The 24,646-nt window shown below is 70.2% G+C and overlaps 6 protein-coding genes across 9 annotated transcripts; 2 read left to right on the forward strand and 4 right to left on the reverse strand.

Moving 5' to 3' along the window:
- The first annotated feature begins 778 nt into the window (after positions 1-778).
- On the forward strand, positions 779-2,722 carry CHURC1 (churchill domain containing 1). The gene is made up of 5 exons (XM_072865997.1): positions 779-895; positions 985-1,120; positions 1,568-1,638; positions 2,232-2,329; positions 2,474-2,722. The coding sequence occupies exons 1-4, from the start codon at positions 857-859 to the stop codon at positions 2,322-2,324; spliced, it is 339 nt and encodes a 112-aa protein (XP_072722098.1). The 5' UTR covers positions 779-856; the 3' UTR covers positions 2,325-2,329; positions 2,474-2,722.
- Positions 2,723-3,282: 560 nt separating this feature from the next.
- On the reverse strand, positions 3,283-5,438 carry GPX2 (glutathione peroxidase 2). 2 transcript variants are annotated; one of them, XM_072865961.1, is made up of 3 exons: positions 4,335-5,438; positions 3,897-4,067; positions 3,283-3,802 (listed from the first exon to the last, which is right to left on the reverse strand). In XM_072865961.1, the coding sequence occupies exons 1-3, from the start codon at positions 4,782-4,784 to the stop codon at positions 3,452-3,454; spliced, it is 972 nt and encodes a 323-aa protein (XP_072722062.1). In that variant the 5' UTR covers positions 4,785-5,438; the 3' UTR covers positions 3,283-3,451. The 2 variants fall into 2 exon arrangements, with proteins under 2 accessions (XP_072722062.1, XP_072722061.1); XM_072865960.1 differs by having other exon boundaries at positions 3,897-5,438.
- On the reverse strand, positions 5,435-8,493 carry RAB15 (RAB15, member RAS oncogene family). Its single transcript, XM_072865987.1, has 7 exons — positions 8,284-8,493; positions 6,792-6,852; positions 6,592-6,652; positions 6,417-6,494; positions 6,260-6,349; positions 5,695-5,760; positions 5,435-5,609 (listed from the first exon to the last, which is right to left on the reverse strand). The coding sequence occupies exons 1-7, from the start codon at positions 8,405-8,407 to the stop codon at positions 5,454-5,456; spliced, it is 636 nt and encodes a 211-aa protein (XP_072722088.1). The 5' UTR covers positions 8,408-8,493; the 3' UTR covers positions 5,435-5,453.
- A 1,464-nt stretch (positions 8,494-9,957) lies between these two features.
- Positions 9,958-14,832, forward strand: FNTB (farnesyltransferase, CAAX box, subunit beta). Its single transcript, XM_072865962.1, has 12 exons — positions 9,958-10,124; positions 11,423-11,487; positions 11,765-11,837; positions 12,167-12,258; positions 12,730-12,876; positions 12,987-13,070; positions 13,185-13,271; positions 13,358-13,487; positions 13,618-13,750; positions 14,039-14,150; positions 14,225-14,339; positions 14,436-14,832. The coding sequence occupies exons 1-12, from the start codon at positions 10,044-10,046 to the stop codon at positions 14,544-14,546; spliced, it is 1,230 nt and encodes a 409-aa protein (XP_072722063.1). The 5' UTR covers positions 9,958-10,043; the 3' UTR covers positions 14,547-14,832.
- Positions 14,833-15,026: 194 nt separating this feature from the next.
- On the reverse strand, positions 15,027-19,033 carry MAX (MYC associated factor X). Of its 2 annotated transcripts, none has more exons than XM_072865992.1 (5): positions 18,905-18,955; positions 18,696-18,722; positions 16,859-16,966; positions 16,088-16,217; positions 15,027-15,979 (listed from the first exon to the last, which is right to left on the reverse strand). In XM_072865992.1, the coding sequence occupies exons 1-5, from the start codon at positions 18,938-18,940 to the stop codon at positions 15,792-15,794; spliced, it is 489 nt and encodes a 162-aa protein (XP_072722093.1). In that variant the 5' UTR covers positions 18,941-18,955; the 3' UTR covers positions 15,027-15,791. The 2 variants fall into 2 exon arrangements, with proteins under 2 accessions (XP_072722093.1, XP_072722092.1); XM_072865991.1 differs by having other exon boundaries at positions 15,033-15,979; positions 16,088-16,211; positions 18,905-19,033.
- Positions 19,034-19,272: 239 nt separating this feature from the next.
- On the reverse strand, positions 19,273-23,354 carry UNC93B1 (unc-93 homolog B1, TLR signaling regulator). Of its 2 annotated transcripts, none has more exons than XM_072865940.1 (12): positions 23,330-23,354; positions 22,182-22,286; positions 21,964-22,105; positions 21,725-21,878; positions 21,490-21,651; positions 21,293-21,422; positions 21,115-21,208; positions 20,888-21,012; positions 20,621-20,803; positions 20,267-20,540; positions 19,918-20,036; positions 19,273-19,792 (listed from the first exon to the last, which is right to left on the reverse strand). In XM_072865940.1, exons 2-12 carry the CDS (start codon positions 22,263-22,265, stop codon positions 19,523-19,525), a joined length of 1,737 nt encoding a protein of 578 aa, XP_072722041.1. In that variant the 5' UTR covers positions 22,266-22,286; positions 23,330-23,354; the 3' UTR covers positions 19,273-19,522. The 2 variants fall into 2 exon arrangements, with proteins under 2 accessions (XP_072722041.1, XP_072722043.1); XM_072865942.1 differs by lacking the exon at positions 23,330-23,354 and adding an exon at positions 22,842-22,918.
- Between the last annotated feature and the right edge of the window lie 1,292 nt (positions 23,355-24,646).

The raw sequence follows: 24,646 nt of genomic DNA on the forward strand, positions 1-24,646 counted from the left end.
TATTGCTAGGTACCCCCACTAGCTCAAGTGTCTCCCAGCTAGCCCTGAGTACCCCTGGCTAGCCCTAGGGGTCCCTCAGCTAGCCCCAGGCACCCCCTAGCTAGCCCTGGGTGTCCCCCAGCTAGCCCCAGGCACTCCACAGATATTTCCAGGTACCCACACTAGCTCAGGTGCCCCCCAGCTCTCCCTGAGTACCCCTGGCTAACCCCAGGCACTCCTAGCTAGCCCTGCAGGTCCCTCAGCTAGCCCCAGGCACCGCCCAGCTAGCCCTGGATGTCCCGCAGCTAGCCCCAGGCACCGCCCAGCTAGCCCTGGGTGTCCCGCAGCTAGCCCCAGGTGTCCCGCAGCTAGCCCCAGGCACCGCCCAGCTAGCCCCGGGTGTCCCCCAGCTAGCCCCAGGCACTCCACTGATACTGCCAGGTATCCCCAGTAGCTCGGGTGTCCCCACAGCCCCACCGGCCCCGCCCTCCCCACACAAGCCCCGCCTCCCTCTCGCAAGCCCTCCTATATATACGCGTTCTCTATCTCAAGCCCCGCCCTCCCATATATATGCTCGCATCTCAAGCCCCGCCCCCGCTCTATCAAGCCCCGCCTCCTCTATCTTAAGCCCCTCCCCCGCTAGCTCAAGCCCCGCCCTCCCTCTCACGGGCCCTCCCATACATACGCGCGCTCTCTCTCAAGCCCCGCCCTCCCCACACAAACCCCGCCCTCCCTCTCGCGAGCCCTCCCATATATACGCTCTCTCTATCTCAAGCCCCGCCCACGAGGCGGGACTATCAACCTACACCCCGCCCCGGCGCTAAAGCCCCGCCCCGCGGCGGAAGTCTCGCGAGAGCAGCGGGGCGGCGGCAGCGGGATGTGCGGGGGCTGCGTGGGCACCGAGTACCCGGAGCGGGTAGGCCGCGCCGGGCGGGGCGAGGGCGGGCCGGGGCCGGGGCCGGGGCCGGGGCCGGGGCCGGTGCCAGCCGTGTGCTGCCGCCCTAGGGCACCACCTGCCTGGAGGACGGCTCCTTCCTCCTCAACTTCGTGGGGTGCGCGCAGTGCGGCCGCCGGGACTTCGTGCTGCTCGACAACCGCGCCGCCGGCCTGCACGACGGGGACGAGATCGTCACCTACGACCGTGCGCCGGGACGGGGCCGGGGCTCGGGGAGGGGCTGGGGGGACGGGGGACCTTTGGGGCCTGGGGCTTGCGGGAGGGGGCGGGGGGCCTGGGGCTCGGCCTGAGGGAGGGTTAATGTGGGGAGGGGGATTTGGGGCCCGGTACTCGGGGGGGACGGACATGGGGAGGTGATGCCCGGGGGCGATCTCAAAGCTTGGGGTGCGGGGGGTGTCAGGGAGGTGATGGCCGTTAAGGGGGGTTAGGTGCTGGGGGGGCTGTTGGGGGGGGTTTGATGCTCTGGGACCCAGCCTGGGGATGGGGGGTCAGGGCCCCAGGGGATGAGGGCAGGGGCTGGGGGCTCGTCCCCAAGGGACTGGGGAGGGGAAGTCTCCCAGGGAGCATGGCACCGGGGCTGGGAGCAGCCCTGTCCCCTCAGCCCCTTAACCCGCTGTCCCCTCTCCTCCACAGACCTGTGCAAGAACTGCCACCACCTGATCGCGCGCCATGAGTACACCTTCAGCGTGGTGGACGACTACCAGGTATGCCCAGGGGAGCGGCTCGTCCCCCCGCAGCCCCTCTCTGGCTCCAGAGATGTCCTAAGCCGAGCCTCGGGCTGTTCCTCTGCCTCCGGGTTTCCAGACCCACCCTGGGCTGATTCCCGCCTGCCCTGGCAGCCGCAGGAGGGAGCCAGGCGGCTTTGGAGGGGAGCTGTGGCACCAGCCTCGAAGGTTTGAGAGCCGCATCCCTGTGCTTGGGGCTACCCGGAGCCCCCGGGCACTAGCCCCTGCTTCGTGGGGGGCAGCCCAGCTCACCTCTCGCCTCCCACGCAGCTGCGTGGAAGGTCAGCGATGTGCACGGCCCAGAGCAGCAAAACGTGGCTGCGTGGTGGAGGGCCCTGCGGCTCTCCCAGCCCTCCTCCCTGGCATGTTCCCTATTCAGCAGCTAAACGCTGGAAAATGGGCTCGGGGAGCCGATGGGGCTCGTCCCGGGGGACGAAACAGGATCTCCCCAGGTCTGATTGCAGTCGAGGATCGGGTGCCGGCTCCAGCTCGGGTTTCCCTGGCTGTGCCAGGAGTGGGGCTGTGGCTGGGCACGGCTATGAGAGCGTCTCCTCCCTCCTGTCCCACCGCAGGAGTACACCATGCTGTGCCTGCTCTGCGGCCGGGCCGAGGACTCCATCAGCATCCTCCCCGACGACCCCCGCCAGATGACCCCGCTCTTCTGAAGCCTGTTTGTATCCCTGTGTGCCCCAGGACCTCCCTCCCCGCTCCCCACCGTGCAGAGCCGCGGCACCGGGAGATCCCTGGATCCCTGGCACGGGGATCCCTGGGGACAACGCGGTCCCTTATGTGATTCTTTTCCCCAAACCTCCAGCCTGGATGTGGTGGACGCCTGATGCCGGATGCTCCCGCACACCCGGCAGCAGCTCAGCCGTATCTATTGCCCTGCGCCTCCGACCCCGGCTGCAGCGATGGGGTGCAGCACCGCGGCCCGAGCCCCCCTTGTGCTGAAGACATGAAGGGGGCCCAGCATGTCGTCACCCCCACAGGGGGTCCAAAAGGATGCTTGCCCCATCCTGCCTCAGGAACCCACGTGTGTGGGGGCAATAAATGTGACGCGTTACGGCTCGGTGCAGGCATTTCGGGGGGGGCTTCACCCCCCTGGGCTCCCCGTAGCTGGTGAAGGGTGTTGGGGTCCAATGCAGGGATCGGGGGGGGGCTTTTCCTTTCCTGGGAGCCTGTGGGATTCCTCCCCCTGTAGCGGATCTAGCCCTTCCCCACATCCTGGAGCCCGCTCTGCTCACCAGCGCTCTCCCAGATCTTGCTGAGACCTGACTTAATTTTATTTTCGCTCCCCTGGGGCTTGTGTGGAGCTCGTGTGGGGTCACTGCACCCCCCCCGGGGCCGATTTCCCTGGGGTGCGTAACCCAGCCCTGCCCCGCCGGCGGATGCATGTTCCTGGGGTGGGAAGGAGCTGGGTGAGCCGTGGCTGCCAAAATCACTCCCCTGGGGTGGGGTGCCGCTGTTGGCACCCAGCCCCAGCAACACCCGTGGGGAGCTTGGCGCTGCCAGCCCGGAACCGCTCCATCCCCGCACCACTGTTTCCTGCATCCGGTAGCCCCGGGGTTCGTCCCCGGCAGCCCCCCACAAACCACGCGGACGCGGGTGCGTTCCCTCCGGCTCATTTATTGCCACCAGCCTGCGCTGCCCCGGTCGCCCCGGCCCTCTGCCCCCATCGAGCCCCCTCCCCGTGGCAGTTTCGGAGGGGGCCGTCACCCGGCAGAGAGCAGGGGCCATCCCGGGGTGGGGCGGGGGGGCGGCAGCCGGCGGATTGGGGGTGCCGGAGCCGACCCTACTTGGCCAGCTTGAGGAGGCGCTGGATGTCGGGCTCCAGCTGGACGGTGGGCGTGCGGGGGCTGTAGCGCCGGAAAGGTTCCCCCTCGGGACCCACCAGGAATTTCTCGAAATTCCAGGAGATGTCGGAACGCCGCACCGGGCTCCAGGTGAGGAAGCGGGGCTCGGCCATCAGGTGTGCCGCCTCATCGGCCGGCGCGGGCAGGTGAGCCTTCAGGTAGGCGAAGACGGGGTGGGTGTCCTGCCCGTTCACCTGGCACTTCTGGAAGAGGGTGAAGTTGGGCTCGAAGCCGCCCCCCGGCCGCACGTGCTTCAGGCTGTTGAGGATCTCCTCGTTGGTGCCGTTCTCCTGCGGCGGGGAAGGAGAAAGCCGGGACCGCGCTGTGTTTTCCCCCTCCTCGCGCCCGATGCCGGGCACGGCGCAGCGGCCCCCGGGGACTTACCTGGTAGCCAAATTGGTTGCAGGGGAAGCCCAGCACGACCAGCCGCCGGGGGTAGCGGGCTTGCAGCTGGTTGAGCTGGGTGTAGTCCCGCACCGTGGTGCCTCAGAGGGACGCCACGTTTTCGATGAGGACCACGCGGCCCCGGAAGACGTTGAAGTCCACCTTCTCCCCCTGCAAGGAGGTGGCACTCAGGTCGTAGAAGGACTTGGCGACGGGGACGGTCATGGCTGCAGGCGCGCGTTTGCCTTCTCCGCGCCCCCGTCGGCGCGCCTTAAGGGCTGTTCGGCACCCACGTGATGTGCCGGTTCCAAAGGTCTCCTCGCCCTGCCGTGACTTGGCAAGAAACCGGAGCCGTCCCACCTGCTGGCACCCACCCAAGGAGGGGAGGAAGAGGCAGGGGTGGGTGCGGGCGGCACGGGGCCAAGGCGATGCTCCTACCCGCCTCGATAATTCACGGCACGGCGTGGTGCGGCATGACTGCTTCTTCCCCGTGCCCGCGAGCTGTGGGATGCCGTGGGGTTCGGTGCCTCCGGCCTGGCACGGGCTGTCCCCTGAGGGCTGGAAACACCCAGGGCAGTTGGGAAATAACGGGACTCCGGGAGCTGGGGCTGCGCAGGGGGGAGGATGTGGGCGGCTTGGACCGAGGTGGGCGATGGGAGGGATGGGTGCCCCGGGGCTGCCTTGGCACCGCTCCCGGGGCCTCCTGTGCTTGCTGTCCTGGTGCCCGCTGCCTTCCCCCAGTGCCCCCCAGTCCCAGGGCCCACTGGTCCCAGTGCCAGCATCCGCCCTGGCACCCATCTGCTGCGCTGCCCACCATCGTCCTGGTACCCGCCTATCCCAGTGCCCGTCACCATCCCAGTGCCCACCCATCCCAGTGCCCGTCACCATCCTGTTTGACCGCGCTGGCCCTGTCCCTGTGGGTCCGTTCCCACGGCCAGGGCCGAGCTGGCAGCCCCACCGTGCAGCGGTGGCGGCCGTGGTGCCCCACGGGGACAGCACCCCACGGACCCGTCCCCCGGCCTGGAAAGGAGACACCGTCCCGGTGGCCCTGGAGCCGCCTCAATTATTGATAACTGCTCGGGTTGCCGCGGGCCGGCTCTGCTTGTGGCACGCTGCCCGACTCGCCCGGTGCCAGCGGCTGCCCCACGGTGCTGAGGGTTCTGGTGGGGCACAGCCATCGCGGCACCGTGCCCGCAGCCCCCCGCGGCAGCACGCGAGCCACTGGCCACCTCCAGCATCACCTTTATTCTGCAAACCGCATCTGTGTGTGTGTGTGTAAAACTGGGGGGGGGGCCCCGGGCACAGGGGGGGCACGGCGTGGGCACACAGAGTCCGTGATACCCCCGCCCCACGCCACACACCGAGGGGGAACGTGGGTGCCAGGGTGGGGGGCACCCCCGCGACGCCTGCCCGGCCCCCGCCACCCCCGGGGGGGGTCCTGGGTCGCCTGCCACCACCAGACACCCCCCCCCCCCCCCCCCATATCGGGGCTGCCCCAATCCCGCACCCACCCTGTCCCCACAACACAGCCCGGGGGGTGTCGGGGGGGCCCAGGCTTCAACACCAGCAGCTTTTGGGGCTGTCCTCGCTCCCCAGGGGCTGCTGCTCCTCCTCCTCCAGGCGGGCCAGGGTGGGGGTGCGGGGGGGGGCCCGCAGCCCCTCCAGCTCCTTGCGATGCGCCTGCAGCACCAGCTCCGTCAGCCGCGTGAAGGACTGCGGGAGAGGAGGGGGGGTGGTTTGAGCCTGGGGGACCTCCCCCCCCCGGACCCCCCCATCCCACCCCCCCGGTCCCCCGCACCTCCTTGATGTTGAGGTTGCTGCAGGCGCTGGTCTCGTAGAAGTCCATCCCGTACTCCCTGGCCAGCTGCAGGGCGAGGGGCCGGCGGCAGCACCGTGATTTTGGGGGGTGGGGAGGGGTGACCACCCCCAGCCCCCCGCCACCATGCGGACACCCAGGTGTGGACAGACGGACGAGCTGTGCTGCCCGCGGTGGCACTGGGGGGCTGGCGTAGGGGCATCCGCTGGGGCTGGGCACTGGGTGCAGGGGTCCCGGGGTGGGGGGGGCACTGGGTGTTTTGGGGTGCAGGGGACCATGCTGGAGGTGTGGGGGGGGTCCCTGGACGTGCTGAGGGGGGAACAGGGAGGCATAAGAGCAGCCCTGGGGGTGCACGGGCACCATGGCGGGGGTGTCCCTGGGTGCTCTGGGTGCCGGGGGGGGGATCCCTGCCCATGCTGGGGGGGGGTGCAGGGGGTCCCTGGACACAGGTAGGGCTGCAGGAGGGTTGTTGGGGTCCCTGGGGAGGGCAAGGGGGGCCGGGGGGGGGCCCTGGCCCCCCCAGGGGCACACGCCAGCCCCCGCTCACCTGCAGCCCTTGCTCTTTGGCCACTTGCCTCTTGTGCTCCTCGTCCGCCTTGTTCCCGATGAGGATTTTCTGGACGCCGTCAGGCGCGTACTGGGGGGGGGCGTAAGGACCCCCTTGCCATGGAAAGGGACCCCCCACTCCGCCCCTGCACCCCCACCTCGTCCACGTCGCTGGCCCACTTCACGATGTGCTGGTAGGAGCGCTCGCTGCCGATGTCATACACCAGGAAGATGCCCTGCGGGAGAGGGGGCGGCCATTTACACCGCCCCCTCCCTGCCCCCCCGTGCCTCAGTTTCCCCTCTCCGGCGCACCGGGCTGGGACCCCCCTGTACCTGCGCCCGCCGGTAGTACTGCTTGGTGATGGTCTGGTACCGCTCCTGGCCCGCTGTGTCCCTGCAGCCGGGGAGAGCGGGTCAGCACCACCACCAGTGGCACGAGTTGGTCAGGGCTCAGCTCGCCCCGGAGAGGGCAGCGGGGTTCAGACCCCCCCCCCCCAATCGCCCTCGCCCCAGGGCCCGGTGCCGGCACTCACCAGATCTGTATCCGCACCTTAATGCCGTCCACTTCGATGGTCTTCATCTTGAAGTCAACACCTGGGACGGGGAGGGCAGAGGTTACGGGGCGCCCCGGTGTCCCCCATCACGAGCGCTGCTGTCACCAGGGCCACCAGGGTCCCTCTGGTCCCCTCACCCTCTCCTGGCCCACCCCAAGCCACCCCGTGCTGCCAAACCAGGTGCCGGCGCTCGCCCGTGCCCACCCCACTGCCCATCTTGTGCCTGGAGCCGTGGCCCGGTGCCCCGGTAGCAGCCCCGGTGCCGGTGCCCAAGCTGGTCCCGGGCCTGGCCGGTGGCCCCGGTGCTGGGTCACCGCGCGGGTGCTGTCCCTGGCCCCGCTGCCGGGTGGGTGCTCCCCGTGCCCCCAGTTTCGCCGTGCTGTGGTTCCCCAGTGCCCCCGGTTCCCCAGCGCCGCAGCTCCCGGTGCCCCCGGTTTCCCAGCTCCCCGGTGCCGCGGCTGCCCGGTGCTCATGGGTTCCCGGTGCTGCGGCTGCCTGGAGTTCCCGGTTTCCCAGTTCCACAGTGCTGTGGCTGCCCAGTGCTCCCAGTTCCCCGGTGCCCCGGTTTGCCAGTGCCCCCGGTTTCCCGGTGCTGTGGCTCCCCAGTGCTCCCGGTGCTGCCGGTTCCCCGGTGCCGCAGCTTCCCAGTAGCCCCAGTTTCCCGGTTCCCCAGGTCTCCGGTGCCCAGTTTCCCAGTTCCCCGGTGCCGCAGTTCCCCAGTGCTCCCAGTGTCCCGGTGCCAAAGCTGCCCAGTGCCCCCGGTTCCCCAGTGCTGCGGCTGTTCGGTGCCCCCGGTTTCCCAGTTTCCCAGTGCCGTGGCTCCCTGGTGCTCCCGGTTCCCTGGTGGTGCGGCTGCCCGGTGCTCCCAGTTTCCCGGTGCCACGGCTCCCCGGTCACCTGGTTCCCCGGTGCCCACGGTTTCCCTGTTCCCCGGTGCCACGGCTGCCCGGTGCCCACCGTTTCCCTGTTCCCTGGCACCGCGGCTGCCCGGTGCTCCCGGTCCCACGGCTCCCCGCTTCCCCGGTGCCCACGGTTTCCCTGTTCCCCGGTGCCACGGCTGCCCGGTGCTCCCGGTCCCACGGCTCCCCGGCTGCCCGGTGCCCACGGTTTCCCTGTTCCCCGGCGCCGCGGCTGCCCGGTGCTCCCGGTCCCACGGCTCCCCGCTTCCCCAGTGCCCACGGTTTCCCTGTTCCCCGGTGCCACGGCTGCCCGGTGCCCACGGTTTCCCTGTTCCCCGGCGCCGCGGCTGCCCGGTGCTCCCGGTCCCACGGCTCCCTGCTTCCTCGGTGCCCACGGTTTCCCTGTTCCCCGGCGCCGCGGCTGCCCGGTGCCCACGGTTTCCCTGTTCCCCGGCGCCGCGGCTGCCCGGCGCTGCCGCTTCCCCGGTGCCCACGACTCCCCGGTTCCCCCCGCTCCGCGGTGCCCGCCGCTGCCGGGCGCTCCCCGTCCCCCCGCCCCGGTGCGGCGGTACCGATGGTGGAGATGTGGGCGGGGTGGAACTGGTTGTCGGTGAAGCGGCAGAGCAGGCAGGTCTTGCCCACGCCCGAGTCCCCCAGCAGCAGCAGCCGGAAGAGCACGTCGTACTGCTTGGCCATGGCGGGCCGGGCCGGGCCGGGCCGGGCCGGGCTGGGCTGGGCCGGGCCGGGGGCGCCGCTGCCGCCGCTACCGGGGCCGGGAGCGCTGCGCCGCCGCCGCCGCCGCGCCGGGCTGGCACCGGGGCGGGGCGCGGGGCGGGGGCAGCGGGGCTGCACGGGGGGTGCTGTGGGGAACGGGGGGGACACACGGGGGATGCACCGGGGATGCACCGGGGATGCTGTGGGGAACGGGGGGGACACACGGGGATGCACCGGGGGGTGCTGTGGGGAACGGGGGGACACACGGGGCATGCACCGGGGATGCACCGGGGGATGCTGTGGGGAACGGGGGGACACACGGGGGACACACGGGGATGCACCGGGGATGCACCGGGGGATGCTGTGGGGAATGGGGGAGCGACACCGGGGATGCACCGGGGGGCGGGGGAGACCGGGAGATGGTCTGGAGCAGCGGGAGGGGACACGGGGGTGCACCGGGGAGGGAGCACCGGGGATGCACCGGGGGTGCCCTGGGGAGCGGGGGGGACACGGGGGATGCGGGGAGCACCGGGGATGCAGCGGGGAACCCCGGGGGACACGGGGGTGCAGCGGGGGACACGGGCAGGGACAGCGGGAGATGCTCTGGGGCACCAAGGGGGGACACGGGGGATGCAGAGTGGGGGCAGCCAGGGGTGCTCCAGGGGACATGGGGGACAGCGGGAGATGCTCAGGGGGACAAGGGGAGCACAGGGGATGCAGCGAGGGACACTCGGGGGTGCTCTGGGGAATATGGGGAGGGGACATCCGGGACGCACCGGGACCCCCCAGGAGAGGGTGGGGGACACAAGGGGGAACGGCCGGGGGCAGCAGGGGGCCGTGGGGTGACACAGGGAGCTGCACCGGGGGAGCCCTAGGGGACCCCCACGGAGGGGACTGGGGGGAGCACCCAGGGACGCGCCAGGGGACACCGGGATGTCCCCGGGGCTGCGGGACCCCGAGCAGGGCGGGGGGGGTCAGCAATGGGTGCTGGGGTCAGCAATGGGTGCTGGGGTGCAGCACGCAGCAGACGAGGGTGCAGGGGGGCGGTGCCGGGCAGCGCAGGCCCGGGCGGTGCAGTGTGGCCCCTCCCGTGCTGCCTGCGTCATGGCGGGACGTCATGGCGGGACGTCATGGCGGGACGTCATGGCGGGACGTCATGGCGGGACGTCATGGCGGGACGTCATGGCGGGACGTCATGGCGATGCAGCGGTGCAGCGCGATGACGCAGCGGTGCAGCGCGACGATGCGCAACACAGCGCGGCAGTCCAACAGCGCGGCGCCACGGCAGGATGACGCAGCGCCGTAGCACGATGACGCAACGCAGCGAGCGCGGCAGTGCAACGACGCGGTGCCGTAGCGTGACGATGCAACGCAGCGCTGCAATGACGCGATAAGGCAGCGCGCCAGCGCCAGGTAGGCCAGCATGACGTCACAGCGCCGTGACGCGGCGCGGCGGCGCCGTGAGGCGGCGCCCTCCCCTCCCCGCCGGCCGCGCCGCGCATGCGCGCCTGGGCCGGGCGGTGGCGGGGCGGGGCGGGGCGGGGCGAGGGACGTGACCGCGTGTCCCCGCCCGGCCGCCGTCGCCCCGCTGCCCCCGCCGGCGCGAGCCGCCCGCAGCATGGCGGGAGCCTCCTCCCCCCCCGGCGGGCGGCGGCGGCTGCGGGAGGACGGGCTGCGGACCGCCACCTCCGCCGAGCAGGTGCGGGCCGGCTCCGGGGCCGGCGGGGGCCGGGGCTGGGGGGGACCGGCCCGTGGTGGGGCCCGGCCGGGCCGGGCCGGGCCGGGTCGGGTCGGGGAGGCGCGGTGTGGGGCCGGCTGTGAGGGAGTCAGCCTGCGTGTGGGCTGCCGTGGGGCTGGGGAGTGGGCTGCCGTGGGGCTGGCTCTGAGGGCGCCGGGCTGCCGTGGGGCTGGGGAGTGGGCTGCCGTGGGGCTGGCTCTGAGGGCGCCGGGCTGCCGTGGGGCTGGGGAGTGGGCTGCCGTGGGGCTGGCTCTGAGGGCGCCGGGCTGCCGTGGGGCTGGGGAGTGGGCTGCCGTGGGGCTGGGTGATCCCCACCCCACTTCCTCCCCACGCAGCTGCTGGCCCCGCACCTGCCTGTTGCTTGCGCACCCGGGGCTTCGGGGGGCTGAGGCCTGGGGCGGGGGCTGCCACCCACGGCGGCTCCCAGGGGACACCCACCGGGGCTGTGACACGTGTCACCCAGGATCCTCTCGGGGAGGGCGAGGGGGACCTGGGGGACAACCAGACCCCCCCCCCCCCGCTCCCTCCCCGCTCTGGCTGAGGCTGATCCAGCCCCGTGGGTGCCGGGACGGGCCCTGGCAGGGTGAAAGGCGACGCCGGGTTTCCCAATCCGTGGGGTTCCCGCTCGCCTGCGGCTCGGTGGGACGCGGTGCCACCCCCGCCACACTGCCTGTGCCCCCCCTCCTCACCCGTGAGGCTGTGGAGACGCCCCCGTCGAAGCCCCGGGTATTTTCGGGAGGGCCAGGAGGATTACGCTGGCTTGGGATGGGGGTTAAGCTCCGGGTTAAGCTCAAGCCTAAAACAGGGGAACGGCGCCACAAGTCCCGGGTTTCCCAGCAGTGCTGGGAGCGTTAGTGGGAGGAGGGAGGCCACAGCGTTTTACGTGGGGGTCCCGGGACGAACCAAACTCCATCTTTAAAACTGCTGCGTTTGAAAAGCAACACGGCACGGTGCTCGGGTCCTTGCCTAATCCCAGGCGCAAAGCTCCTCGGCAGCTCCCGCTAAGCCGCTCCGTGGGCAGGCAGGACCCAGCAGCTTTCAGTCGCTTCGGTTTTCGATGAGACGATGCTGCCGGTAACGGGAGTGGCCGTGAGCCAGATAAACCCCCGGGACGGGGCAGGAGCCTTCTGGGCTGGGAGCTGGGGGACTCGGGGGGGGGGGGGGGCACACCCCGTGTTTGGGAAGGGCAGAGCCACCTTCCAGAGCTCACCGGGGTCTTTGTTTCCCCCCCCGCGCCTCCATGCTGCGGCCGGCTGCAGACCAAGGTGGAAGACATCGTGCAGGAGGTCTTCGACGCCTGCAAGACGAACCATCACGCCTCGCAGTAAGTTCCTGTGGCAGCTGGTTCCCGCCAGCTGCAGAAACCCTCGATAACAATAAATAAATACCCGCCTCCCCCCCAGCCAGTGACCCTCACGGCTGCTGAGACCCATAGCGAGGGACCGGCCGCTCCTGTGGGCGCTGGGGGGGGATCCTGCCCCTTCTCGCCGACACAAGCCCTGAACGCTGTGGCGTTGGCTCAGGGCTCGCGTCTCCTCTCGGCCAGGCTGTCCTGGCTGCCGGCGCTTTGCCTGCCGAGCCCTGCCCTGCCTGTCTTCCAGATTCATCCTGCAGCGGGAGAAGCACTTCCATTACCTGAAGAGAGGCCTCCGGCAGCTGACCGAAGCCTATGAGGTACCCGTGACACCAGCGGTGCTGCCGGGGGGTCCTGCCCCACAGCTGCCGCCTCCCTGCTCTGCCCTCCGGCTGGGGCGAACCCTTCAACCCGGGCCTGCTGCTGGCGTTGTCACCAGGCGTTTGCTGTCCCCGATCCATCGCTGCCGGCCCCGGGGCAGAGGCAGCGGTTCCCAGTGTCCCCTTGGGTTGTGCCCGTCCCCGCGGTGATGCTCCAGAGGCTCTCCTGCCTGTACCCTCTCCTGCGGGTGCTCTGCCTGCTCCTGCCTGCACTCCCAGGCCCTGCACGGCTGCCCGGCCACCCTGACCGTCCCCTCTGGTCCCCGCAGTGTCTGGACGCCAGCCGCCCCTGGCTCTGCTACTGGATCCTGCACAGCTTGGAGCTGCTGGACGAGCCCATTCCCCAGTCGGTCGCCTCTGAGTAAGTGGTACCGGCACGGTGAGCACTGGGGGGGGACTGCAACGGCAGCCTGGGGACCCCTGCTGCGGACCCGGCTGCTGCCAGAGGGCCCGTGGGCCACCCGCGTGATGCCGGAGGTGCCACCTTCCGCTGTCCCCGCACGCTGGCGAGAGCAAAGGAGCGCTTTGTTTCCCCCGGGGCTGTCAATGCCGCCTATTCTTCCGGCCGGTGCCTCGCGCTCCGGCATCTCGTGACGGATGGAGATGGGGAGGGGAGAGAGAGAGAGAGAGAACCCCTGGCTCTGACCTCGGGGGGGGACCGGGGGTTTAACGGGGCTGGGCTGGCCCCCGTCCCGCCGCAAAGCCCCTGCTGCGGACGGGGGGTGAGGAGGGGTCTCCCTCCCTCGGGTGGGAAATATCACCCCGCCGGGTGCCGGGGGTGAGACCGGGGAGCGCCGAGCCCCTTCCCCACCCTCTCCCCGCCCCCCTGCAGCGTCTGCCAGTTCCTGAGCCGCTGCCAGAGCCCCCAGGGTGGCTTTGGGGGGGGCCCCGGCCAGCACCCCCACCTCGCCCCCACCTACGCTGCCGTCAACGCGCTCTGCATCATCGGCACCGAGGAGGCGTTTGGCGTCATCGACAGGTACGGCCGGCACGCCGGCGGTGTGGGGGGGGCTGGGTCTGGCCGGCCGGTGAGGGCCGGGGTGGGGGCAGGGTGCGTGTGCCCCCCTCGCAGCCCGACGTCTCTCGCAGGAAGAAGCTGCTGGAGTACCTGCACTCGCTGAAGCAGCCCGACGGCTCCTTCCTCATGCACGTCGGCGGCGAAGTGGACGTCAGGTGGGCTCCCGGCGTGGGGGGGGGGGGGGGGGGAACGGCTCTGCTGCGCTTCCAGCCGGCCAGGTGCCACGGCGAGGAGCCGGTGCCGCGGCTCTGAGCGCCCGTCTCCCGCAGGAGCGCCTACTGCGCCGCCTCCGTGGCCTCGCTGACCAACATCCTCACGCCCGCGCTCTTCGCCGGGACGGCCGAGTGGATAGCGAGGTGAGAGCCAGCGTGCACGAGGACGGGTGGGGGACGGGGGGGTTGCCCCTCGCCTCGGTGCCGTCCTGACCCCGCTGCCCATGCAGGTGCCAGAACTGGGAGGGTGGCATCGGCGGGGTGCCAGGCATGGAGGCCCACGGTGGCTACACCTTCTGCGGCGTGGCGGCCTTGGTCATCCTCAAGAAGGAACATCTGCTGAACCTCCGGAGTTTGCTGGTGAGTGGCACCACGCGCGCAGCCCCTCGGCTCTCCCGCCGCTTGCCGGGACGAGGGGGTCTCGGCCGGTCGGCAGTGCCGGCGGGTCCCTGTCCTCGCACCGGCACCCGCTCCTGTCCACCCCGCGCAGCACTGGGTGACCAGCCGGCAGATGCGCTTCGAGGGCGGCTTCCAAGGCCGCTGCAACAAGCTGGTGGACGGCTGCTACTCCTTCTGGCAAGCCGGCCTCCTGCCCCTGCTCCACCGTGCCCTCCATGCCAGGGGTGAGTCGGCCACGGGGGGGGTCCCGGCTTCCTCTGCCCCCGAAACGGCATGTCGGGGACGGATGAAGGTGTTCTAGCGAGGGAACGAAGCGCAGAGTAACTCGGGCGTCCCCATGTCCCTATTCTCGGGGGGCCGTTGAATCGCAGGGGGGTATTGGTGCTTCCCCATAGGCTTTTTGACAGCAAGGCTTGACCGTCTGGGGTGTGCGGGAAGGCCCCGGGGGGGTGTTTGCCACCTTCCTGGGGCCCCCTAAGCATTTCTCTGGCTCCGCCCCCCCCCGCCCCCAGGCGACGCAGCGCTCGGCATGGCACGCTGGATGTTCGACCAGTTGGCCCTGCAGAAATACATCCTCCTGTGCTGCCAGTGTCCGGCTGGGGGGCTGCTCGACAAGCCGGGCAAGTGAGTACTGGCTCGGGGGCTACCTGGTGCCCTGGACCCCCGCTCAGCACCCCAATATCCCCCCCCCCCACCAGGTCCCGGGATTTCTACCACACCTGCTACTGCCTGAGCGGGCTGGCCATCGCCCAGCACTTCGGCAGCGGTGACCTCCACCACGAGGTGGTCCTGGGCGTCCCCGAGAACCGCCTGGTAGGTGCCGGGCATCGCCGTGAGCTGCCGGGACAGGCAGGGCTGAGCCGCAAATGCCAGAAAAAGGTATTGACCTCCTCTCTTTCTCTCCTGCAGCAGGCCACGCACCCGGTCTACAACATCACCCCGGAAAAGGTGGTGAGAGCGGTGATGCACTTCTTGCAGCAGCCTGTGCCCAGCCTGGAGCCGGCGGCCACTGCCGAGTAGGGGTCCCGCTGCCCACGGACGGTGCGGAGCGGCCCTGCCTGGGGCCGGCGGGGAGCCGGCGCGGCGTCTCGGCGCGGCGTCTCGGCGCGGCATCTCGGCGCGGACGGGCAGAGCGAGGTCCTCAGGGTGCTAGCAATACCAAAAACAGGCCTGCCCCGTGGCCGCCAGCTCCCGCTGCCCCCGCCGCTGTGCCGGGCGCCCCGCCGACCTCCCGGCAGGAGCCGAGCTGGCCGAGGGGGACCCGGGACGCGGCAGAGCTTTTGGCATCAATAAACCAGAACCGAGACCGGCCGTCTCCTGTGCGCAGGGAGGGCACGTAGCTGCCACCGCCTCTGCCACCGATGGTGGCCCTGGGGACGCGGGGCAGGAGGTGACACCGAGCTTGGGCTACTTCCAGCCCCTGGTGCCACCTCCCCTCCCACCCCAAGAACACGCAGCTACCACGGGGAAGGATAAAATAATTTTTTTTTTTTTTTTATTTATAGTCTTATAGTAAAGGGAAGCCTTAACTTGCAAGACAACTCTGGGCAGTATGTACAACATACCTTAGATCCATGGAATGAATGGCATCAAAACAGGGACGGGGTCGCCTACGGGGCAGGGACGGGACACTAGAGTTCAGAAAATGCCACGGAGGTGGGGAGGGGTCGGGGGGGGGGGGGAGGTGAGGGAGGGAAAGAGGAGGGGACAGGACGCACACGCAGACCCCCCCAGCTCTGCACCGGGGAGGGAGGAGTGCGGGAGCTGCCCCCCGGCTCTTCACGGGCGCTGGGGGCAGGTGGAATTGCACACGCAGAAAATAAATAGCGAGACCCCCAGCGCTTGTGGGGCGGGGGGGGGAGGGCAGGTGCAGCTCCCCCCCGGGGGCCTGGCCTTTTGGGGGATACGGGGGGGGGGCTGCCCAGCTCCTGCACAGCCTCACCCTTCAGCTCAGGACTGCCGTGGTCCCCAGGTATAAATAGAAACGCTTATATAAAATCAGAAGGGAGAGGGGCTCGCTAGGCGTGGGAGGGAGGGCGAGGGGGACATCTCCTCGCGGCCCCACGGATCCCCCCAAGTCTGTCGGGCGGGTGCTGCGAGGCCCTGCCTGGCCGGCTCCCCCCGGGGCCGTTGCGGTGAGAGCGGGGAAAGGGCCGGGGAGGGCTGGGAAGCTGCAGTCCGAGAGCCTCTACGAGAGAAGGGAGAGAAAGTCCTTACGCAGCCGGCGGGCGAGCGGCCGACGGCGGCGGGGGGCCGCGGGGGGGCCTAACTGGCCTCCATGCGCAGCTTCTTCCTGCTCTGCGGCTCGTCGGGCTCCGAGTCGGAGCTGGAGTCGGAGCCGCCGTCGAAGGCGGAGATGGTGCTGCCCTTGGGGTTGGTGTAGAGGCTGTTGTCCGTCGAGGGGTAGTTGGCCTGCAGCTGGGCGCTCGACCGGGCCTTCTCCAGCGCACGCACTGCAAGGCAGGGCCACCGCGTCACCCGCGTCCCCGGGCTCCGGCACACGTGCGTCCCCTCCCAGCCCCGGCTCCCGTGGGACCCCCGCCCCGCCGCCCCTCGCCCACCTTGCTGCTCCAGGAGAGCGTTCTGCCGCTTGAGGTCGTCGATGTCCTGCTGGTGCGTGTGGTTTTTCCGGCGCATGTACTGGATGTACTCTGTGGCTTTGTCCAGGATTTGGGCCCGGGATGCCTGTTGCAATAGTGGGAAAAGACAGAGGCGAGATAAAGACCTAGCCCGGGGGGTCACCGACGGGGTTTCGTGTGCCCCGTCCCACCCGCGGCGCAGCAGAAAGGATTTTGTCGTCGTTCTGTTGCTGGGCGAACCGAAGCCCAGCTCCTGTCCCCACTGGGGACCCCCGTGGCGGGGCAGAGCCTCGCTGGCATGGGGAAGGGGCATTTCTAGACCCCAGCTTGGGCTGCGCGAGCTGGCCCCAGCCAAAATGTCCCCCCACAGCGGCATCCCGGAACAAGAAGCCGCCGTTGTGCGCGAGGGTGCCAACAGCCCCGCCGCCCGGCAGAGGTGTCCCATGGCCGAACCTGGAAGATTCAGCCGTGCAAGGTGGATTCGCCCCCCACCCCCCCGCCTTCCCAAAAATACAGGCAGTGCCGAAGACCAGGTCCGGGCAGCTTGGGCCGGCAGCGAGCGGGCAGGGACGGGGTGCACGACTTGCCCCCAGGAACGCCGCTCGGCAGGCCCCGCGGGCGAGGAACCGCGGCTCAGCCCCGCTGACGCGGCTTCCCGTCGCCGCCGTGGAAATCCCTGTCCGGCCTCGGCGCCACAAGCCGGGATCCCGGGTGGGCGCGTGGCCGGGCTCCCACCGCGCTCCACAAACTCACCTTCTCTCCCTGGAGGGAGGGGACGGAGTCCCGCAGGCTGTGGAAGCTGTCCTTGATGTGGTCCCTGCGCTTGCGCTCCAGCGCGTTGTGATGAGCCCGTTTGTCGGCCTGCGAGGGAAGGGAGAGGGGAGCCTGAGGGGATGGCACCACGGGGAACCACGACCTGCTCCCCTCTCCCGTGGGTGCCGCGGGACGGCCCAGCGGGTCCCCGAAGTGAACGTGAAAAGCCTCGTTAGCGTTTCGGCAGCCGCCCTGCTTCGCCTGGCGGAGAGGCCGGGGCAGGAGGAGCCGGGCTGCCGACCTTCACCCAAAATCCCTGTGCTGGCAGCTCTGGACGGGGTGCCCGGAGCTGGTGCGGGAGCTCAGCCGAACCCCCGAGCCCTCCTCGGCCGGACGGCACGACGGCCGCGACGCCGGCGCGAGGGCGTGGGAAGGAGGCGGCTCCCATTGCTTTCGGTTTCCCCCGGCCCGTTGGAACTTGCAGGCAGCTTCCTGCTGCCGGGGCAGCCCTGAGCCCCGCCGGGGGGGCAGAGCCGGGGGGCCCAGCACAGCAGCACCTCACAGCCCTCTGTCCTGCACCCCCCAGGACACGGCCCCCCCCAAACAACCAGCCACAGGCCCCCCTATCTGTCCTCTGCCAAAAGACACAGCCCCACATGCTGCCCCCCATATACACTCCCAAGATGGGGCCCCAATGCCCCCACAAGACCCCACGCGCGCACCCCCAAAAGCCACAAACCCCATGTCTCCCCCGCCCTGAAACACCTCCTTGCTCCCCCAAAAGCCACATCCCCACACTCCTCCTCCCTAAAAGCCCCCACCCCACAGGTTCCCCCACCCAAAAGACACTAACCCCACAGATGTCAGCCCCCCAGGAGCCCCAGCCCCACAGGTGCCCCCTAAACACATGCCCCCCAAGAGACATGGCCCCACAGGAGTGCGTGTGTCCCAAAACCCAGCCCCACAGGTTCCCCCCGCAAAGACACAAACCCCACAGGTGTGTGCCCCCAAACAGCCCCAGCCCCACAGGTCCCCCTTACCACACGTCCCCCTTAGGAGACACAGCCCCACAGATAAACCCTGTGCCCCCTATGACCCAACCCCACAGTTCCCCCTCAGCCCCCCCCCCAAAGTGTCCCAAGCCCCACATATCACCCCCATGCCCCCCCAGGAGCCCCAGCCCCACAGGTTCCCCCACCCAAAAGACACAAACCCCACAGATGTCAGCCCCCCAAGAGCCCCAGCCCCACAGGTGCCCCCCTAAACACATGACTCCCCCAAGACACAGCCCCACAGGTGTGTGTGTGTCCCCCAAAACCCAGCCCCACAGCTTCCCCCCAAAGACACAAACCCCACAGGTGTGTGCCCTCAAACAGCCCCAGCCCCACAGGTCCCCCTCATCACACGTCCCCCTTAGGAGACACGGCTCCACAGATAAACCCTGTGCCCCCTAACACCCAACCCCACAGTTCCCCCCCCAGCCCCCCCCCCAAAGAGTCACAAGCCCCACATATCACCCCCAACCCCCCAACCCCAAAAGACACAAACCCCACAGGTGTCAGCCCTCCCAAGAGCCCCAGCCCCACAAGTACCCCCTAAACACATGCCCCCCTCCGTGTGTGTGTCCTCCAAAACCCAGCCCCACAGCTTCCCTCCCCAAGACTTTCAGCCCCACAGGGCCCCCACAACTCTTCACACCCCCGCCAAAGAGACGTGGCCCCACAGGGGCACAGCCCCCTCCAAAACACACCCCCACCCCCTCCCCCCCACCTCCGCGCAGGCGCACTGCCCCCACCGCCCCTCTCGCCCCCACGTGCTCTCGGTACCGGGGACGTACCGCGGACTGAAACCTCGGCTGCTCCTCCTGAGGGGCCGGGACCGGGACCGGCGGGGAGGAGGAAGATGGGGGGGGGTACCGGGAAACGGGGCCGCGATAAGGGAAGCAGAGAGAGAAACCAAACGTTACCCCCCGCTACCCCTTCCCCGCCGCTGCGGGCACCGGGGGGGGTGGCGGGGGGGGTGTCCCGGTGGCCGGGGCCGACTCACGTCGCTCTCCACCTCGATGTCATCGTTGTCGCTCATCGCTACCGGCCGGGTGAGCCGCGGGCCGCGCCGCCACAACAACAGCCCGCAGCGCGCATGCGCCGCCGGCGGCACACGTGACCGCTCACCCCCACCCTCCTTATCCTTTTGGGCGCGGGGGATTGTGGGTGAGGGAGTTCGCGGAGAGAGGCGGGGCCGCCGTTCCCCCTGGGCGGGGACTACAGCTCCCGGCGTGCACCGCGCCGCGGCGCGGTGCACGCCGGGAGCTGTAGTCCCCGCCCGGGGTCGCGCTGCTGCCTGCTTCCCCTCATGGAGGGCGGCGAGGCCGCGACGACGCGAAGGCGGAGTACGGCGGCAGCGGGAGCGGAGGCGGCGGGCGGGAGATCTTTTATTGAGCCATAGGGGAGCAAAGGGAGGCCGGGCCGGCTTGGATGTGGTATCTCAGGGGGCGGCAGGGGGCTGCAGGCCTTTCTGGGGGGCTGCAAGCCTGGCCTGGGCGGGGCCTGTGGAGGTTTGGGCCCACTCGAGGGTTTTGGGCAGCTCCAGTGAGGGTTGTGGACCTTCCCTCAGGTTCAGAGAGCAAGAGGGGCCACCGTGGTGGTGGTGCAGGACAGGCTGTCTCTAACCCCGCTGGTCCCCGTCATCTTTTGGCAGGTCGTCCTCGCTGGTGGCCTCCACCGGCTGCTCGTCATTATCGTCCTTGCCGCCATCGTCCTCCGAGCCGGTCTCATCCGAATCGTCCTCCTCCAAGTAGCGGTAGCCGTGCATCTTGTGGCGCGGGCGGGGGATGCGGGGCAGGCGGTACGCCACGTGCTGTGCCAGCTTGTGCTCCATCCAGAGGTAGGCCCCCACCGCCACCGCCAGCGTCAGCAGCATGATGGAGAGCTTGGCCTGCGGGAGGGCAAAGCGGGGGATTGGCGTGGCACTGCACCCCTCCTGAACCCGGCAGGCCCCGGAGGTGATGGAGCCAGCTTGGGGGGCCCTGCGGGGACAGCTGCCCACCCGGCCACGCTCACCTTCATGGGCAGCCCCGACCACAGGTAGACGGTGAAGATCGCCAGGGCCTGCCACCAGTGGTAGATGGTGAAGATGAAGTCTTGCCGCTCCTTGTCCTCGTACAGCATGCCCAGGAGGACTGCACCGGAGGGGACCGGCTGTCAGCATCCCCCGCCCGTGCCGGTGTCCCCTCTCGGGGCACTGTCAGCAGGACCCAGCCACAGTGGGTCTGTCCTGCTGCTTGTCTGTGGATCCAAGGAGTTGGGGACCACCGGGGGACACAAGGAGAGGAGGCATCGGGGAGCTGGGGACAACCTGGCCATGCCAGGGGACAAGAGAGGCTGTGTCGGGGACCTTCCCGGTACTCACTGCTAATGCCGGTCTTGTTGAGGGCGCTCCCCGTGCCCCAGAGCACGGCTATGGCGTAGAGCAGAGGTGCCTGGACCAGGTGCCGGGGCTCGGGTGCCCAGCAGAAGAGAGTCACCAGGAGGGCGGCGTGGACGAGGGCTCCGGCCAGCAGCGGGATCTGCCGCCGCAGGCGCAGCATGCAGAGGGCCAGGCTGGAGCAGGCCGAGGCGGAGAAGCCGTAGGCCATGAGGAGGTACGCCAGTTTCTCCAGCCCCAGGGCACACACGCCGTAGTTCTGCAGCGAGGACAGGCTCAGCGTCGCCCGGCTGGGGCCGTCCCCGCTCTGTCACACCCCACCCCATCCCCGTGCCCTACCAGGGAGAAGCCGGTGCAGACGAAGAGCACCTCGAAGCCGCTGTAGATGAACAAGGGGAAGAGGTGGCGCAGGCGGTAGTCCCGCATGTGCTTGAAGGGCAGCTGGAAGATGTTCCCCCAGCCGATGCTGCGCAGGTCGATCTCCTCCGTGGGCCGATACGCTGAGCCGCAGAGCACCAGGACCTGCCGCACGGCCGTGGGTGAGGCACTGCCGGCGTCCCGTCCCATCCCGTCCCGTCCCATCCCCTGCCCGCCCCGGGGACTCACCACCAGCATGGCGAGGAAGGCGGCCGCCATCAGGGCGCTCTCCACGATGATGAGGTTGACGCTGCGGGGCAGGCTCTGCAGCACTGTCTTGTTGAAGCCGGGCAGCGTGCCGTGGCTCAGGGTCCCTGCCGGGGGGGCACACGCTGCAGCTCAGCCCCAGCGGGGGGAGGTCCCCGAGCCACCGCGCCATTCCACGCCACCGCGCCGTCCCGCGCCTGCACGCTCACCGCAGTGCTTGACCCCGGAGAGCGTGTGGTTGAGCTGGTAGAGGTAGTTGTTGAGGAAGAAGAGCATGGGCATCTGAGCGCAGACGAAGCTCAGCTGCAAGACGTATAGCGGGGGAGCTCAGCGCCGGGCTGCCTGGCGCAGCCCCCTGCCCGTGCCACGCGCCCCGCCAGTGCTCACGTGGAAGCAGGCGTAGAAGACGGTCTGGAAGACGACGACGTAGGCGTTGCAGGCACCCCGCGGTGCCCGCTGCTGCTCCTGCACATGCTCCTCCTTGTAGTTGACGTACTCGTAGTACTTCTGGGCCATCCTGCGTGGCACGGCGGGTCAGCTGGCGCCCCTCAGCCCCCCCCGTCCGCCCCCCGTCCGCCGCCTACCGCGTGATGTAGTTGCCCATGGAGGCCCAGAGGGGTACGATGGCCACCCCGATGGCCACGGCGGAGGGCACCAGCGTGTAGTAGCGCTCCCAGTAGTTGCTGGAGACGAAGAGGGCGTAGATCCCCACCGCCAGGAACATGGCCCACTTGGTACCGAAAAACCTGCCGGGGCGAGGAGAGGGAAGCGTGGGCGGCCGTGCCAGCGTGCCGGTAGGGAGCGCGGGCGGCGCCGTACCTGATGAGGACAGGCGTGTAGAGCAGCGCTGCGACGGGGGTGACGTTGATGCCCATCAGCACCTTGCGGTCGATGTCCTCCAGCTGTATGTTGCTGTACTTCACCTCCCGGTAGGTCTCGTCGTAGTGCAGGATCAGCTGCATCTGCAGGAGGCCTGGGGGGGGTCCAGCGGCCGTCACCCCCTGCCCCACACCCCCCACACCGCGGCAGGGGGTCCCCGGGGAGGGGCAGGCCCGTACCCAGGTAGACGCCGTAGGTGAGCATGCCGGCCAGGCTGGCGGCCAGCACGTTCTTGACGACGCCGAGGCGCTTGCGGCGGAAGTACTTCTGCTCCTCCTCCTCCTCGTTGTAGTCGGGGTGAGCACCCACAATATCGTCCAGCTGCGGGTGACCCTGGCCGTCAGCCCTGGGGACGGCCACCGTGGGCCTGGCCCCCGCGGGTCCCCCCCGGCCTCACCTGCGTCTCCGTCCCCTCGGCGCCCAGCCCGTCACCTGCCACCATCTTGGCCGCATCCTGGTAGCAGCCGGGGTCTTTCTCCATCGCCGCCTCTGGGCGGGGGGCCTGGAGGGTGTCGGGGTGGGGGGACCCTATTGGCACCCCCAAGCCCTGCGCCCATGTGCTCTGCACCCCTGTGTCCTGCACCCTTGCGCCCTACACCGTGCACCCATGTGCTCCGCACCCAGCACCCCCAAACCCTGCACCCATGTGCTCTGCACCCCTGCGCTCTACACCCTTACACCGTGCACCCATGTGCTCCGCACCCAGCACCCCCAAACCCTGCACCCATGTGCTCTGCACCCCTGTGTCCTGCACCCTTGCGCCCTACACCGTGCACCCATGTGCTCCGCACCCAGCACCCCCAAACCCTGCACCCATGTGCTCTGCACCCCTGTGTCCTGCACCCTTGCGCCCTACACCATGCACCCATGTGCTCCGCACCCAGCACCCCCAGACCCTGCGCCCCTGTGCTCTGCACCCCTGTGTCCTGCACCCTTGCGCCCTACACCGTGCACCCATGTGCTCCGCGCCCAGCACCCCCAAACCCTGCACCCATGTGCTCTGCACCCCTGTGTCCTGCACCCCCACCCCCGCACCCCAGCCCCGTCTCCCCGGTACCCGGTGCCCGGTGCCGGAGCCGCGCGGGGCGGGGCGGGCGCCGCTTCCTCTTTCGGACGGGGCGGGCGGGACGGGGGCGTTTAAAGGGGCCGCTCCCGCACCCCCCAGGACCCCGCACCCCCCGAGCCCCGCACCCCCGGGCCCCGGGCCCGGCCCGCCTCCGCTGCCGCCGCCTCCGGCCCGCACCCCCTGCGCCCCCCACCCGCGCCCGTCCTCGGCACCCTGACCCCCCGAACAGCACCCATCGCAGCCCAACCTGCGCAGCACCCTGACCCCCTGCACAGCACCCATTGCACGCACTCCCCCCGCACAGCACCCTGACCCCCTGCACAGCACCCGTTGCACACCCTCCTCTGCACAGCACCCGTTGCACCCCCCCTCGCCCAGCACCCACCTCGACCCACAGAGCCCCCATCCCGCCCCCTGCACAGCACCCCGCTCCCCAGCAGCACCCCTGTCCCCCCCCCCGGCACCCCCAGCACTCCCACCAGGCCCTGGTGTGGGTGCTGCCTGCTCGGGGTGCCCCGTGGGTGCCTGCCCTGCCCTGGGCCCTGCCGCTCTCGCTTCCCCTTCCCGGCCCGGGTGATGCGGCAGGGTGCCCGGGCAGGGGGACACCCCGCTTTTGGGGGGGGCGGCAGGGCATACGCCTTTCCCCGCGTCACCCAAAACCCAGGGCGGGGAGGGCACCCAGGCGCGTGGCATCGGGGTGCCCGCGGCCGTGCGGTGCCGGTGCCCCGGGGCAGGGTGGGGAGGCCTCTGGGTAGGGCGAAGAGGGTGAAATCGCCATCGCGGGGAGCCGGGGCAGGATCCGGCCCAGCCGGTAGCGGGGGATTCTTGAGATGCGGTGGAAGAGCAGCCAGCGCCGCGTGGGGTGGGTGCCGAGGCCGTGGCTCCCGTGGGTCGGGGGGCCGTGGCGAGGGACAGCCCCGGGAAGGGCCATGGCAGCGGTGCAGGATGCAGCCCCGGGGGCTGCCAGGGAGCAACACCCGCCCCGAGGCCCCCCTCGCCCCGGGCAAGGGCGAGAGGAGCCACCCCGGGGTGCCGGGGGGAAAGGGCCCTTTCCCGGGGGTGCGGGTCCGTGGCCCCGAGCCCAAGAGCTGGTGGGCAGCGAGGCAGGCTGTGGGTGCCACCCCCCGGGAGCCAATTTGGGCGCCCAACGCCGTGCAACCCCCAGGCCTGCAGCCGGCTCCGCTTGGGTTCCGGTGATTCCGACGGAGAGCCGCTCCCCTGGTTTTCCCCATCCCCAGGGGCCGTGCGGAGCATCTCCTCCCCGGGCACGTCCCAAATTGGGATGGGGGACCCCGGTACCCCCCACGAGCCCATTCTGGGTACCGATCCGCTGCTCCCCCTTGCAGGTCTCTCCAGCCGACATGCGGCATCCTCCGTGGAGGCAGGGGCTGCTCGGGCATGGCTGTGCCCCCCTCGAAGCTGGGGCTGGCTCCTGGGGCTGCCCCAGGCATCACGGCCAAGCTCGTGGTGCCAATTTGGGGTGCTGCCCGGGCGGGAAACCATTCCTCCTTCCCCGGGGGGCTGCTGCGGGTCCCCAGGGAGTGTGGCCGCGGGGGCTGAACCTGAGGTGGGGTGGTGGGGTGCGTGGGGCAGGGCTGCTGCCCTTCCTGTTTCCGAAGCGGGGTACTTAGGGCTGGGCAGGGGAGCGGGCGTGCGGGCAGCCGGCGTCGGTGGAGGCGAGGCGAGGCGAGGTGAGGGCTGCGGTGCCAGGCAGGAGGAACCGGTGCCGGCGGGCAGGGCCAGGCGTGGGGTATGCTGAGGGTTGAGCCGGCCGGCACTGGGGTGGGAGTGGGCAG

This window comes from Ciconia boyciana, chromosome 6 (genome assembly GCF_034638445.1).
Source record: "Ciconia boyciana chromosome 6, ASM3463844v1, whole genome shotgun sequence".
Lineage (NCBI taxonomy): Eukaryota > Metazoa > Chordata > Aves > Ciconiiformes > Ciconiidae > Ciconia > Ciconia boyciana.

Bases quoted from the DNA above. Each gene is read 5' to 3' on its own strand.
- CHURC1 (XM_072865997.1), top strand. From the start codon at position 857: ATGTGCGGGGGCTGCGTGGGCACCGAGTACCCGGAGCGG. The intron at 896-984 runs GTAGGCCGCGCC...CTGCCGCCCTAG, and splicing joins GCACCGAGTACCCGGAGCGG to GGCACCACCTGCCTGGAGGA. The intron at 1,121-1,567 runs GTGCGCCGGGAC...TCTCCTCCACAG, and splicing joins CGAGATCGTCACCTACGACC to ACCTGTGCAAGAACTGCCAC.
- RAB15 (XM_072865987.1), bottom strand. From the start codon at position 8,407: ATGGCCAAGCAGTACGACGTGCTCTTCCGGCTGCTGCTGCTGGGGGAC. The intron at 6,853-8,283 runs GTACCGCCGCAC...TCCCCGTCCCAG, and splicing joins CGCCCACATCTCCACCATCG to GTGTTGACTTCAAGATGAAG. The intron at 5,761-6,259 runs GTGAGCGGGGGC...CTCGCCCTGCAG, and splicing joins CCAAAGAGCAAGGGCTGCAG to CTGGCCAGGGAGTACGGGAT.
- FNTB (XM_072865962.1), top strand. From the start codon at position 10,044: ATGGCGGGAGCCTCCTCCCCCCCCGGCGGGCGGCGGCGGCTGCGGGAG. The intron at 10,125-11,422 runs GTGCGGGCCGGC...GGCCGGCTGCAG, and splicing joins CCGCCACCTCCGCCGAGCAG to ACCAAGGTGGAAGACATCGT. The intron at 13,272-13,357 runs GTGAGAGCCAGC...CTGCCCATGCAG, and splicing joins ACGGCCGAGTGGATAGCGAG to GTGCCAGAACTGGGAGGGTG.
- MAX (XM_072865992.1), bottom strand. From the start codon at position 18,940: ATGAGCGACAACGATGACATCGAGGTGGAGAGCGAC. The intron at 16,967-18,695 runs GTACGTCCCCGG...CTTCCCTCGCAG, and splicing joins AGCCGAGGTTTCAGTCCGCG to GCCGACAAACGGGCTCATCA. The intron at 16,218-16,858 runs GTGAGTTTGTGG...TTCCCACTATTG, and splicing joins CCTCCCTCCAGGGAGAGAAG to CAACAGGCATCCCGGGCCCA.
- UNC93B1 (XM_072865940.1), bottom strand. From the start codon at position 22,265: ATGGAGAAAGACCCCGGCTGCTACCAGGATGCGGCCAAGATGGTGGCA. The intron at 21,209-21,292 runs GTGAGCACTGGC...TACGTCTTGCAG, and splicing joins TCTTCTACGCCTGCTTCCAC to CTGAGCTTCGTCTGCGCTCA. The intron at 20,541-20,620 runs GTAGGGCACGGG...TCCTCGCTGCAG, and splicing joins TCTGCACCGGCTTCTCCCTG to AACTACGGCGTGTGTGCCCT.